At 39.6% G+C, this 14,188-nt stretch overlaps 1 protein-coding gene across 4 annotated transcripts in view; it reads left to right on the forward strand.

Moving 5' to 3' along the window:
* Positions 1-12,516, forward strand: part of MATN3 (matrilin 3) — a 19,499-nt gene extending 6,983 nt beyond the window's left edge. For 3 of the 4 annotated variants that reach the window (XM_086745783.1, XM_086745784.1, XM_086745782.1), the window contains 5 exons: positions 2,166-2,288; positions 2,708-2,830; positions 4,057-4,179; positions 5,737-5,859; positions 9,772-10,501. In XM_086745783.1, the coding sequence (XP_086601909.1) occupies positions 2,166-2,288; positions 2,708-2,830; positions 4,057-4,179; positions 5,737-5,859; positions 9,772-9,899 (620 nt within the window). In that variant the 3' untranslated portion in view covers positions 9,900-10,501. Of the gene's footprint in view, positions 1-2,165; positions 2,289-2,707; positions 2,831-4,056; positions 4,180-5,736; positions 5,860-9,771; positions 10,502-12,006 lie in introns of those variants that run through there. The other variant, XM_086745785.1, reaches the window with a different exon arrangement.
* The last annotated feature ends 1,672 nt before the right edge of the window (positions 12,517-14,188 follow it).

A 14,188-nucleotide genomic window follows, 5' to 3' on the forward strand; every position in this document is an offset into this window, starting at 1 on the left:
TGAATTATCTTATTCCCAAGGGTGTAGCAGAATGAAAAGACCCTGTATTGGTTTGAGATTTGTTTTTGCCAATGGAAATAGAAGACACACTTTCACCCATATTAGGGGACATCTAAATCTTCCTTGTTTTAGAAAATGGGCAATGTTGCCTTGCGTTTGCAAATACATGAGAAGATTCAAGCATTCTTTTTTATCATTTCTTATCTCACACTATTGCTTTGGAGTTTAATTTTACCAGTAGTCAATGCCCACATTGTAACTACTCATGTAAATAACATCTCAGGTAATAACAGATTTGTCTTTCCATTTTTCTCCTTTTCCCTTTAGTTTCTTCATTCTTTTTTTTTTGTTTCTTTCCTTTCACACTCTTTTCCTCAACCTTCTTTTTCACCCCTGTTCCCTCTCTCCTTCCCTTTTTCATCTCATCTACATTTAGTAATCTAAAAATCATCTAAGTTCAAGTGAGTGTCTTTACAGTGAGTTTCCTTTACAGTCTCTGGAGAGAAGCAGAGGCATCTTGAGGTGACCAAAGAAGCAGCAGATCCAAAGCTAAATACACTTGAGAAAAATTGGTCAGAAGTTAATTAGCTACTTAGTTAGACCAGCTGTGAAGGCAAAGACTGTCAGCACACATAGCGCATTGCTGCGTTACAACACTCATTTTGTCTGCCCTGTCACCACAACACACTTGCATCAGCTGCCATCCATCACGCTGCTTTTCGTATCACTGTTTTCTGTTTTCTCAGTCTGATGAGACACAGCCTGTTTGCTGGGGAATTAGCTGGTCCCCAAAAAAGTCAATCTCATTTTGTAGCTTGCAGTTTCAGCTTCTCAGTTCTCTGAGGTTTGGACATTATTTCTGTACTGTCCGTCAGTTAGAAGGCTGACGTGTAAAGCTACTTTACTGTAAAAACTTTCCTCCATGACCTCTCTTGGTCTTCACTTTTTAAACTTGATGGAACAAGGCAGCTGTAGCCTTCACATACCCATCTTCCACTGGCAGCTTTCTTTGTGGCTGATACATCTGGACCATCATTATGCAGACAGACTTTTCATCCCTGAGAAGACAGTGTGTTAGTCTAGTACCTCTAAGTCATTTTTCTCTTCCTCCTGGTCTTGATGCTCTTTCTGTTGCAGTTTTATTTTATTTTATTTTATTTTGCTTTCTATTGCATTTCAGTTTATGAGTTTTTTTTTTACAATGCAGTAGGAATTAATAAATCAGGTTGTATGCCAGTGAGCAGGAGTTAGTAAGCTGCCAGACAGTGACTGATACATCTTAGAATCATAGAATCATGGAATCATAGAATGGTTAGGGTTGGAAGGGACCTTCAAAGGTCATCTAGTCCAACCCCCCTGCAAGAAGCAGGGACATCCCCAACTAGATCAGGTTGCTCAGAGCCTCATCCGGTCTGGCCTTGAACGTTTCCAGAGATGGGGCCTCCACCACCTTTCTGGGCAACCTGTTCCAGTGTTCTATAACCCGCATCGTAAAAAATTTTTTCCTAATTTCTAATCTAAATCTACCTCCCTCTATTTTAAAACCATCACCTCTCGTCCTATCGCAACAGGCCCTACTGAACAGCCTTTCCCCATCTTTCTTGTAGGCCCTCTTGAGGTACTGGAAGACCGCTATCAGGTCTCCCCGGAGCCTCCTCTTCTGCAGGCTGAACAGCCCCAACTCTCTCAGCCTGTCCTCATAAGAGAGGTGCTCCAGCCCTTTTATCATCTTTGTGGCCCTCCTCTGGACCTTCTCCAACTGGTCCCATCTTGGGGTTATCTAAACTGGTTAGTTGTAATAGAAGGGCATTGGACACAAAAAGCCAGAAGATCCTTTTCATTCTCATTTCCAGTATAGCATTACTAAATGCTTAAAATCTCTCTCTCCCTGTTGCACCCTTTTCAGTTCATCTTGTCTTTCTGCCACCTGCAGTGGTGTGTTATTTCAGTGCAGTTATTCGGGTGTTATTTGTGACCTCTTTCTTCTGGCTACAGAATGATGCAAAAGATGCCAGTAACTTTTTGTGACAGTGACACAGCACTGACATTTACCACTACTAATAGAGCAAACAGTGCAAGATGTACTTTTGTAAGCATGGATTATTAATGACTGTCTCTTTCCTTTGGGATGCCTGAAAGGCCTTTTCTGTTAATGCCCTTTGCAGCTGCCAACGTGTGTGCACTGGGGACCCACGACTGCGAGCAGGTCTGCGTGAGTAACGGCGGATCCTATCTTTGTGATTGCTATGAAGGCTACACTCTCAATCCAGATAAGAGAACCTGCTCAGGTATTACTTCTTTGGTAAATGTGTTCAACTAGAAAAAAAAATCACTTTTTAATACCATAAGTGGATTTGAGAAGCTACTTGTGTACTTCTGTTGAAACAGTGAACATCTGTATCTCCTTCAATAATAATAAATCTAATAATAAATAAGTAAGTCTGCCGCAAGTAATGGTGATAAGTAGTTTGATTCCATCACCATCCTTTTTATTATGCCTACAGAACCATTCATTAGGGCCAGATGCCAAAACAAAGTCTTCAGTTGCAGACACTGTATAGATATTTTCTCCTACCACTTACTCTAATTCTTTCAATTACTATTACCATTTCTGGGCTGATTCCAAGTAGAAATGTCTTTGACAATGTGAATGTGCACTCTATCCCAAACTACTTTTGGAATTGTTTCTCTAACACGCGTCTTGCAGCTGTGGACATGTGTGCACCTGGAAGGCACGAGTGTGATCAGATCTGTGTGAGTAACAACGGATCCTACGTCTGTGAATGCTATGAAGGCTACACTCTGAACCCAGATAAGAAAACTTGCTCAGGTGAGAATTAAAGGCTACTTTAATCTATGAAACACGGACAAGTTTTCTGTGAGTTACCTTCATTGTTTCTAATTTTAAAATGGCTTTCAGATGTCAACTCTCAAAATGAGAATTCACCTGTAGCCTTTCCTCTTGGTTCCAGTAACAGGAAAATTGCATTTGTCTTTAAACATGTTGATTACAAAAAATGCAATTTGGTACTTACCTACCATTTTATGGTCTTGATAGTACTTCATAAATGTCATATAATCCCTGGGAAAGGATGAACCTGTTCCAGATATGCCCACCAGCACTGTGTCTCCACTGGAGAGTGAGTGCCACTAGTCCATGGAGAACTTAAAACTTTATGATTTTTCCCATATCCCCTTCATCTTTCCTGTAAAAACTCAGGTTTTTTTACAGCTTGCTGCTTCTGCTTCCAAAGTTGTGCCAGGCTCTGAAATACAGCAACCACCGTGTTGCATTAGCAGGAGCTTCTTCCTTTCCTACTCCTTGAATTGTTGCTCTGAAAAGCTAGCGTGTTACAAAAACTTTTTTCCCCCAAATACTTCCCTGGAGTTTTTTTTCTTTAAATCCAGAAGTTTTGAGTGGCACTAGCCTTAGGGCAGTTATTTTATAGTTTTTAAGTGCATCCCTCCCTTTGAGAGCGCATAAGCATTCTTCTCACCAAAGTTTTCACTCTTATGTTTCTGAAGAGAGAACATAATCTTATAGTGCTTCTACTTTGTTGTTGTTTGCTTGCTTTTGTTCTCACTAGGCTTTGTATCTCTTTGCCATTTAATAGCATTTCAACATATCACGCCTGCTTTTTGTGCCTGCCTTCTGCTCATGGATGAAAGTATTAAGTTCAGTTTCGATTCACCATAGTTACAGCTAACACCACAAGAAACAACTTCTGCCTTGACACATGGCAGGGCATCTCAGTGTGGTGTTTTAGCTTTATACTTGCTAGGGATATTCAGCACTGTTAGAATTGCTGATGAAAATCAGAATTGCCTGAGATGTGGTATAGTAATGTCTTGGAGTCCAGATATCTACCTCCTCCATTAAACAATTAGTAACTGAATTAAGTTGTCTGCAGCATAATATAATAATGGAGTAGGGCACTGGTTGAATCATTATTTGAATCCTAATTAACTTGTATTTACAAATGTTGAAGTATTTAAAACATTTGAGCATCTGGGAGGGATTCATAGGTTTTTTCTCTAAAACGTGGTTCACCACAGCCATGGACGTGTGCGCACCTGGAAGGCATGATTGTGCACAAGTCTGTCTGAGCAATGACGGATCCTACAGCTGTGGCTGCTTTGAAGGATACACACTGAATCCAGATAAGAAGACTTGCTCAGGTAAGACCTGATCAAGGAAATAGTGTATTTAGCTAAAAGCAAGTAGCTTTTAAAAATCAGGTTAATTTATGTTATTTTTCTGATATATTATCCAAGAATTTCTGTACAACTCCTGAAAACACAGTGCAACTTTTTTTTCCACGTTTCCAGTAATACTTTGATACCCGTGCATCACTCTGTCTGGGGCATGTGTTTAAACCTCAAAAAATACTCTGGCCTTAGAGCTCTAGAGGATGGAGGGAAACGTTCTTTCCCAGTGCTGGTCTCTTGTGCAGAACAGGAGCATAGATGTAGCTGGTACTTAAGGATGCACATATAAATACATAGTACCTACAAATTAATATATATTCTCTGTTATTTTCACTTGATTAGGATTTCAACCTCACTCTTAATTTCTTTGGCTGTCTTACTGATTATTTATTTATGTAAAATCCTTTTTTCCACTTCCATCATAATCCCTTTCCTTACTACATTTTGTGGGGAAAAAGCACTGAACATAGGCTTCCAGTTCCAGGTTCCCAGGCAAATCTCTCCAATTGAGTCGTAGGTCTTGCATCTCAAAGAGGCAAAGCCAGAGGGCTTCAGTATTTCTCCCTGCCTAGTTTGGGAGCTGATTTTGTAAATATAGTTCCTAGGATTAACTCTTACCTGGTATTATACGGACACAATAAACGTGTGAGGGAATACGAGTTCAGTTAGGCATCCTCTTTGTGAGTCAAATCCTGAATCCCCTTTCATAGCACTGGTTCTCCCCCTTCATAGTCAAATTTCAGATTATTTCCCCAATATGCTTGCTTGCTTTTTTTTTTTTTTTTTTTTTTCTTTTGAATCCCATTGTGCAGTCAGCTGCTAATGATGTCTCAACCATCCAGGTCTTTGTGATATAACAAAAATAGTCGAGGTCCAGAAAGGACTCTTTTCTTTTCCTCCCGCCCTTCTTCCCTTCCTTCCTCCCTTCCTTCCTTCACCCTTACTGAACCTCCCTACTGCAAGGATATTCAAATATAGGAGCTCCTTCTCAGTGTGTCCTTTCAGAGTTGACGTGTTAAATTTGGCAGAAAACATCACCCTCGCACATCAAGTGCCTGCTTTGTAACTGGCAGTGGGTGCCATGTCTCTTTTTTTTTTTTTTTTAGCAGCTGTGTATACTCTTCTGTTTATGGTCTTTTCACTCCATAACAGTGTCTTATCCGGCTCAATTAGAGCTGAAATAATGCCAAATACTCTCTTGAAATCCAGATATTTGTTCTCTGAAATTCCTTTGGATAATTACTTTGTAACTGGGTCACTGCTAGTTCTCTTCATTTTGCAGTCTGTTACAACTGCAAAAAAAGTGTTGCCAGTGTTCCAAAAATCATATTAATTTTGTGATGTTGATAGCCAGATAAAAACACTCTCTGTATACCCTTCCATGGCTAATAGCTTACTGACATGCAATAAAAATATCCTGGTTTGAATCCAAATAAAGATATGTTTGCAAATGGGAATTACTAACATCAACTAAACTGAAGGTTGGGTGTTGATTAATAGTCTTCTCTCCTCAAATGCCTTCCTCAGCTGTTGACATGTGTGCACCTGGAAGGCACGACTGCGAGCAGGTCTGCGTGAGGGATGATCTGTTCTATACCTGTGACTGCTATGAAGGCTACACCCTGAATCCAGACAAGAAGACTTGCTCAAGTAAGAGCTGACTGCTGTTCCATATCCCCCCCATACCCTCCCCAGCTAAGTACATGTATTGAAATAGCTCTCATTAGCAGGTTAATATGTTTGGATCTGTTTGAGAAACTTTCAGGTGCATTCAAGTCTTATAAGAGAGTTCTGTGTCACTCTGCCTTTTCCACTTTGAGCAACATTTAAAAATACAAAGCACTTTATAAGCAACAATGCTAGTAACTGCTTAACACGTGGTCTAGCTTTATCATCTTACAACTAAGACCTTCACTGTACTTAAAAAAAAAAAAAATCAGCAAACTCGGAACTGAGAAATAATAGAGGAGAGAAGAGCTGGGGTTAGTCACACAGTCACACACTTTACTGTGTACGTGGTGGAAACTGCATACCACCATGCAGGAGACAGCTGGAGGTGGTGTCCTCCCCTCCAGGCTGAATTCCAGGTTGCTGTTCGTTTCTTTAGCTTCTCAGCTAACTTTGTGTTATAGTAAAAATGTAATTAAAAAAAAAAAAGTTTCTTTCCTTCCTGTAAAGTTATTGTGTGCTAGAAACTTTTCATAGCATGCCTCTGGAGGTGATCTGGCGCTTCACATCTGGTGGGGTCAGGCAACTGCGGTCAGAATGAGCATGGACTGTACAGAGTAAGGACTGAGGGAGACGCCGGTAAGGCAATTAGTTCATCTTGCTGCCCCGAGGCAAGATCAATTACACATCTCGGTAGTTTGTAGTAAGATTCACGTAGGGTAGGCTCCCAGCATGGAAAAGCATTGCCATTGGGAAGCATTTCAAAAAGTTATCTTGTTTTCGGATAACTGTTTCTCCAGAATGCATTCTGTACGAACCGATGTATGTGTATGTAGAATCATAAGTAAAGTTGAGCCGTAAGAGGCCTCAAGAAGTACTTAGTCTGATCTCTGGTTTGGAGCAGGAATAACTTGCCATTGTATCAAGTGGCTAAGGACCCTGTGTAAGAGCAAAGTTATAAAATAGGTGGATATAGCCAAACACTATCTGCAAATAATAGTAATTTTTTGTAGGTCTGGACTTAATCATAAGTGCAGTGTAGAAACACAAATTAGCATGTTTTGTATGACTTGTTGGGCATCCCAGTGGCAACAGGAGCGCCCAAGATTTTGAATATCAAATACTGGATGACTCTAAATTTCACAGAAGGACTGTAGAAGACTTCAGGGTGCCCTTGGGCAGTTGCCAAAGTTGGTTGGAAAAGCCATTTTGTTAAAACAGACATAATCCAAGGAGGATCTGTATTTGTCATTGGAGAATTTAAATGAAAACATAAAAACTTAACTGGCAGTTGGTTGGAAACCAACCACGTTGGTGGGATATTTTAAACTGGCCTTCCTCCAGTTGAATCCTGAACAGCTCTTCTTTGTACATCAACCATAAAGCCAGTGGAACATTACCAAAAAGGGAGCTGGACAAATACAGGTTCAGTGGAATGAAGGAGACACCAGTGTCAACATTGGCTCTAAGACAAATTAATTTCTGCACTGCTAGAAATGAATCTGGTCATAGATTTTTTTTTCAGTGAAACACTGAATGAATAACCTTTTGAAATTGATATATTTCAGTCATTTTTCTGCAATTCAAGCAGCCATCAGTTTCCTTGCAAAATGGAAATATCAATGGCATGATTGATAAGCAAAAAGAGAAACCAAAACAATTCAGAAAACAAGTGAAATTGTGTCCAGGTATAATATTTCTATTGTTTTATCATAATAATGCTCACATTGGACTTGGTGATCCTAGAAGTCTTTTCCAACCTTAAGAATTCTGTGATTCTATGATTCTAATTTGTTTGGGATTAATCAGCTATGCATTTATAGACCCACAGAAAAAAATAAGTGAATAATCTGCTGTTGTTGCCTTTGCAAGCAAAGTAAAAACACATGTATAAAGAGACAGGTATTACATACAAGTAATAATCCTTCCTGATAACTTGTTCAAAGGGTATTTCATAATTTTAGACCCTCTTTTAAGGAACGAGGTCTTTGGAAAGTTATTATCCTGGTCTCAGACATAAACAGTAATCGCACTAGAGCAGTGGTGCTTCAGTAGCTGTTGATATGTTTGTACTTAGCCTGCAGCAAGTGGTGCAGCTTGCCTTCACTCCTATTTTCTTTATGGAGTAGGTGAAGTTAAATTGCTTTTCGTGTAGCTAAGAACTCACAGCCATCAGCTGATGCCTGACACGTTGTAATACCACAATCAAATTATCATCTCTCTGAGCCCTTTGTTATCAGTCCTGGTTTTGTGGTGGGTTATGGAGTAAAAATAATTCCCGAGGACAGCTGAGGCTGCTCCCAGGTAAGTTTGGAAGACTAGGGGCAAGACCTAGCAACAGATTCAATGGAATCACTGCTTGTTTTCTCTTTCGTAAGAGACTATTACCTCTCTATCATACTAACTGGCTCCTCCATTAATATTGTTGTGCCTTTCTACTAGATCTTAAATTCAGTTGGATCCATTTGAACATTGTTGTTCCCTCCATGCATATTCATGTGCCCTTGCCATGGATTTGTGTTCACACTTCTTGATGAATCAAAAATGGTACTCCCTATGCATGTGTATGGCAAATGTTGCAAACCAAGAGTACTTGTGGGGTAATACGCATTGATGATTTAACTGAACCTCTATTGCTTACAATTTAAAATTAGTACACGTTTCTGCTTTCATTTTTTTTTATTTATAATAATACAAAATACTTTTGTATAAGTGGTAAATTCAATTATTTTAATTCTTTCACAGGCTGAGAGTTAGGTATCTAAATTCCACACACATCTCAGAAACTGATCCAAACTGACCAATTTCTGACACTGACCAACTCTTTATGTGCCTACAATCACCAGGCATCTTCCTGCTTGGCTTGCAAAACCCTTTGAGGCTTAACTCCTTAACCTTAATGCATTCTCAGAAGTGCTGTGTTTGGGAGTGATAGATACTCCAAATACTGTTACATTCCAGGTTGGACAGGGCAGCAACCTTGATTTTATATTGCTAGGTAGCTATATTTAGATTATATTTAGATATATTTAGATATGAGGAAGAAATCCTTTACTATGCAGACGGTCAGACAGTGGAACAGGTTGCCCAGAGAAGCTGTGGATGCCCGATCCCTGGAAACATTCAAGGCCAGGTTGGATGGGGCTTTAAGCAACCTGATTTGGTTGGAGATGTCCCTGCCTATGGCAGAGAGGTTGGACTAGATGATCTTTAAAGGTCCCTTCCAACCCAAACCATTCTATGATTCTGTCATTCTTCTGAAGAGAAGCCCAACAAGCTCGTCATGGCCTTAAATACAGCTAATTTTATAGATTCTGTTTACAGTGATGGCAGTGGCCTTCCTGCATGGATACTCTGATGGTCAAAGTCCTGCTTACAAGATGGAGACCTGGACTGTGGGCTCTTCTCAGTCTGCAGCACCTGAACACATTCTACTTCCCAGGGTGCCCTGCCGTTTGGAGTGGGGGATATTCTGGATGAGAGGGAGAGATAACAGGCAAAGGGAAGATTTGCTCTAGTCTAGCAACTAGAGTTGATGAGGAAGGCTGGTTCATCCCTGCACCCAGGCCCCTTTTTATATTTTGCTCAATAATGGTCTAATTCAAAGGGTGCAGAGGATCCAGGTAGGCAGCGAGGAACTCCCTGCTCTGCCTCCTCTTCAGTTAGAGTCAAGCTCTCTCTCTCCTGTCCTGTTTCTGGACTATGACACTGGTATCTCTGGCTACACAGGGGCCCCTGTTCACTGCCGTCCCTCCTTCCCGACTGCCCTGGGTTGCAGCACTTGCTGTAGTCCCACAGCATGAGTTCAACTCCTGTTGCAGAATGAAGCGTTTTCCTGAGATTTAAATGTTTGATAGTTGTCATAAATATTCTAAATGCTGTTTTCTCTCTTAGGAGCCATAACGAGCAGTCTTGTAACAACTGAAGAGTCCTGTAAGTGTGAAGCTATAGCTGCCCTGCAGGACTCAGTCACCTCACGTCTTGAAGCTCTGTCCACAAAATATATCCTTTTTCTTACATGATCTTCTGCATTCAGCTCTTTACTGGTATTTTAGACAGTCCTGCTTTGATATAAGCCAGGGAAGGAACATCCCTCAAAACAGAAAGTGTTTTCATGGTGATTTTACAAAATGTTATGGAACAAAATCTTGATTGTTGCAAATACCATTATGCTTTCACATTCCATTGAAGGGCTTTGGTATCAGGAAACATAAAATGCACATGCCCACAGCCCCTAGATTATATATGCTATGTTGAATGTCAAGCATTGCTCTGTTCATAATTCTTCCAGATGACACTGTTACAGCAAATGCTCAGTTTTGAACCCTCCTATTAATAGTGTGCGTATGTCCCAAAATTTTCAAGACACCCAAAACAAGCAGTGCAACAACAGTCTGACCATTGCTGTGGTATTCCTCTGCATCCCAACTCTGCAGACAGGCACTGTCCCAAGCAATTTTCACGCACCACCTTCTTCTCCATGAGAACGTGCTAGCCTATGAATATCCAGCTGCTGGGATATACAGGAACGAGAGAACTGTGAGGCAGGGTGCTGAGGTTGGAGGCGCTGGGCAAGCCTCGGGTCTGCAGGACATCTGAGGTGCAGGCTGGTGGGTGTCAGCTGCGCTGCTCTGGGGAGAGGCTGTTTAGTAGGGCGTGTTGCAACAGGACAAGGAGTAATGGTTTTAAAATAGTGGAGAGTAGATTTAGATTGGAAATTAGGAAAAAATTTTTTCCTAAATGCGAGTTATAGAACACTGGAACAGGTTGCCCAGAATGGTGGTGGAAGCCCCATCCCTGGAAACGTTCAAGGCCAGGCTGGATGAGGCTCTGAGCAACCTGATCTGGTTGGGGATGTCCCTGCTCCTTGCAGGGGGATTGGACTAGATGACCTTTGAAGGTCCCTTCCAACCCTAACCATTCTATGATTCTATGAATTTGCCAGCTTCATTTGCTGCAGCGCGGTGCCTGTGGCAGCAGAGGGAAATGTGGATAGCCCCTGGATTAGACATTTCACAAACATGTGAGAGAGAGAAAAAAAAAAAAAAAAAAGAGAAGGTAGTGAACTCTGTGGTCCCACAGCAAACCTGAATGCTGAAATAAATGTCCTCAGATGACATGGCAAGCTGTGATTCATCATAAGGCACAATTTTTAGAAGTGAGGGTGGTTGATCGCTGTTAATCACTGTTGCAATTTACCAAGGATTGTGGTAGATTTTCATCACTGCAAATTTTTGAGACTGCATACTATTTTTTTTCTGTAAAAGGTGGTCTTGTTCAAATAGGTGTTGATTTAGAGAAGCACTGTGTGGTTGTCATCCTGATCCCTAGGGCTTCAAAATCAAGGAAGAGTGAGGTATTTAGTAGTAAGCAAGGAAGGAGAGCAAACAAGTAAGTGAACTCATGATTTATACAGATAAATTCATTTTTCAGTTCACCACAGTTTCTGAAAGCCAAATGAAAAGTTCTGCTAAAGACACAAGACTTGCCCAGTTCTTGAATAAGTTCGAAGTTATTTTATAACATCTAATTGCAGATCCCTCTTCTTGCAGTGTATTTGGAGTTTAGTTTATCTACCTGGGAAAAGTGAAGGGGAGACTCTGATTTTCCTTGGATTATAATATATAATTCCAGGGAATCTAGGTAGTTAAAACTGAACACCAAGATAATGAAACCTGTAATGTCATCTCAATAGTAGCATGTCCTTCAGAGAACAATTCTTCTTCCCCAAAGAGCTAGTGTTAAGCAATACAATGCAGTGGTTCAAGTTACAAATATACTTTATTACAAAGAACTGAGGCTTTCTTTGAACTTATTCTTTGGTGGGCAATTTGTATCCCTAGCATCCTTTCAAGACAACCTGGAAAAAGCAGCAGAGACAATTACCTGCTGCTTCTCAGCCATGAATGTCACTTGATCTGACTCCTTCTAAGAAATTAGGGTTGTTGAGATCATTTGGGAAGTTGCCAGACCTTGACAGATCTCTGAACTGGTTTGGAATCTCTGGTTCAAGCATGTATTCACCTCATCTAGAAAACAGATTGATTGTTGAAAATGCAGTGATGAGAAACATTCTAAAAAAACCAAACCTTACAGCCATCTATCATATTGTCCTTAACAAGTGGCCACTAGATGAAGTGTCTGAGAAGCTGCAGGCGTATCAAAGCAGACAGCGGGTTGTCTGAGCTATCATTCTACTTATTTCTAAAATAATCTTTCTGAGGCAATTCTTTCTATTGTATTCAGCGAGCTTTATTTTGTTGCACAGCAGCTGGTTTTTTAGTATTGACAAATGTCAAGAAGACTTCAGGAAGACAACTGTCTTGAAAATACAGTGACCCTGAGGATCTTCATGTCCAGTCACTTTATAACCATAAAGCTACCTATACCTGCTGTACTTCCATTTATACTACAAGTAGTACAGCAGGTGCTGCTTTTCTGCAGTAACTACATTTTTATTCTCTTATTTAAAAGTAAATACAGAAAAAGTGAGTGGCTATAGTCTTATCATGTTATATAAAACTGTGAAATGGCAAGGCAGAGTGAAAGGTGTGCCTATGTCATCTGTCCATTAAATGGGGAAGTAATGTGGAGTCTTGTAACTTATTTTGATAAAATAAAGTAAGATCAGCACACTGATGTTGAAATTTTTTTCGTTGAATTTAAAGGATGCGTGTTGTGAAATAAAATGTTTAACAAAGCCAAGGAAACAAAAACTCAAAGGAAACAAAGATAGAGGAGGAATGGAAGAAATTCACATAATGAAATGAGATACTATCCCCAAGTCACATAATTGGAAAAAGAACCATTTTACTTTAAAACCTACAAGTCCTTGTTAATATATATTAAAGATTTAATAGTAATTTCAAGTATTAATAATATTGTTTAACACTCACAAGTATGAAAGACATCCTCCAATTTGAGATTTTTATCGTGCAAGATTTACTTATTTTATTAGTCATTCCTGTTGTCGTATCACAGACTTTACTGGGACTACTTGTGTGAATTTGGCTTGTAGAATAAAACATACAAGCTAACAATTTTAAAAATTGTTAAAGGAATCCATTCATTTTGCACATTTGCATTTGTAATCATCCAAATGCTTTAGAAACTGTATTTAAATACATTCAAAGCTGGAGTCAAAATGATGATGATGATTCTTTTTTTTTTTTTTTGTAGTATTGAAAAATCCAACATATTTTGTAGAGCTTTCCAATATAATTACACAAAATATTATGTCAGTAGCTGGTAGGCCAAGGACATATTATAATGACATCTGTGCTTGCTTCATACACGACACGTAATAGATACAAACAATTGCAAGGAAGATCGGTGAGCAGAAGTTCAGTTACCATGTTCACTGCACATGGGAGTGAGACTTAAGGTATGTCTACACAGCAATGTTAAGTTAGAAAATAATCCTAAATCACATGGATGAACATGGGACACGGCTTCAGCAAGGGCTAAAAATGAGACTCTCCAAGATGGCTGGATTAGTCTGTGGTTGATATTTTGTGATGTGTCCCCACCGATATTAATTTGCTATTAATTTGCTATTAATTGTAGTTCAGTTAAAGTTAGTGTGGGGCAACCTAGCTATGCTACAATTGAGTCCTCAAAGTGCTGTGTATGTATATTTTCTCTGTAAGTCACGGAGTTTTATATCCAGCACTTTACTTTGCTTACTTTCATGTCCTCTGCTTAGACATAGCTATTACAGAAGGATTTACAGGGCCAGAAGTATGCTTTGGCCTCTGTAACCGGTAAGAATAAACAAGTTGTAAATCTAATGCAAGGCTTTTCAACTTCTTGGCAATTGGGAGTGGATGACATCAGTTCCATTTACACTCAAGCCAGTTGTCAGATGAGTTGTATAATTTTATATGATAGTGGAAAACTGTCCTGGAGGCCAGATGTGCCTTTCTAGCTCTCAGCTGGGCAGGCTTTGTTTCATCCATTAGTATTCATAACTCCATGTGATGTTACAAATAATAGTATTTACATTCAATTCCTCTGAGCAATTATCTCATCTCACTTTGTGTTTGTGAGCACCAGATAAAATTCCAAGGTGATATAAGCGATTTCTTTAAAATAGAACATACCAGCATGTCCTATTGACTGAACATTTTTGTTTTAAATATAGATGTACTTCTTGGTATTGAACGAGTAATTACACTTTTAATTATTGGAGCAGCAGAACTTCAATGCAGAGAACTGTTATGAAAATAACTAAATTGAATCTTTTGGATGGTATTTTAAAGTTATTTTTATTCTACTTAAAATAGAATAGTGAACTCAGAATAGAATAGAA

This window comes from Chlamydotis macqueenii, chromosome 3, assembly GCF_036417535.1.
Source record: "Chlamydotis macqueenii isolate bChlMac1 chromosome 3, bChlMac1.mat, whole genome shotgun sequence".
Taxonomy (NCBI): domain Eukaryota; kingdom Metazoa; phylum Chordata; class Aves; order Otidiformes; family Otididae; genus Chlamydotis; species Chlamydotis macqueenii.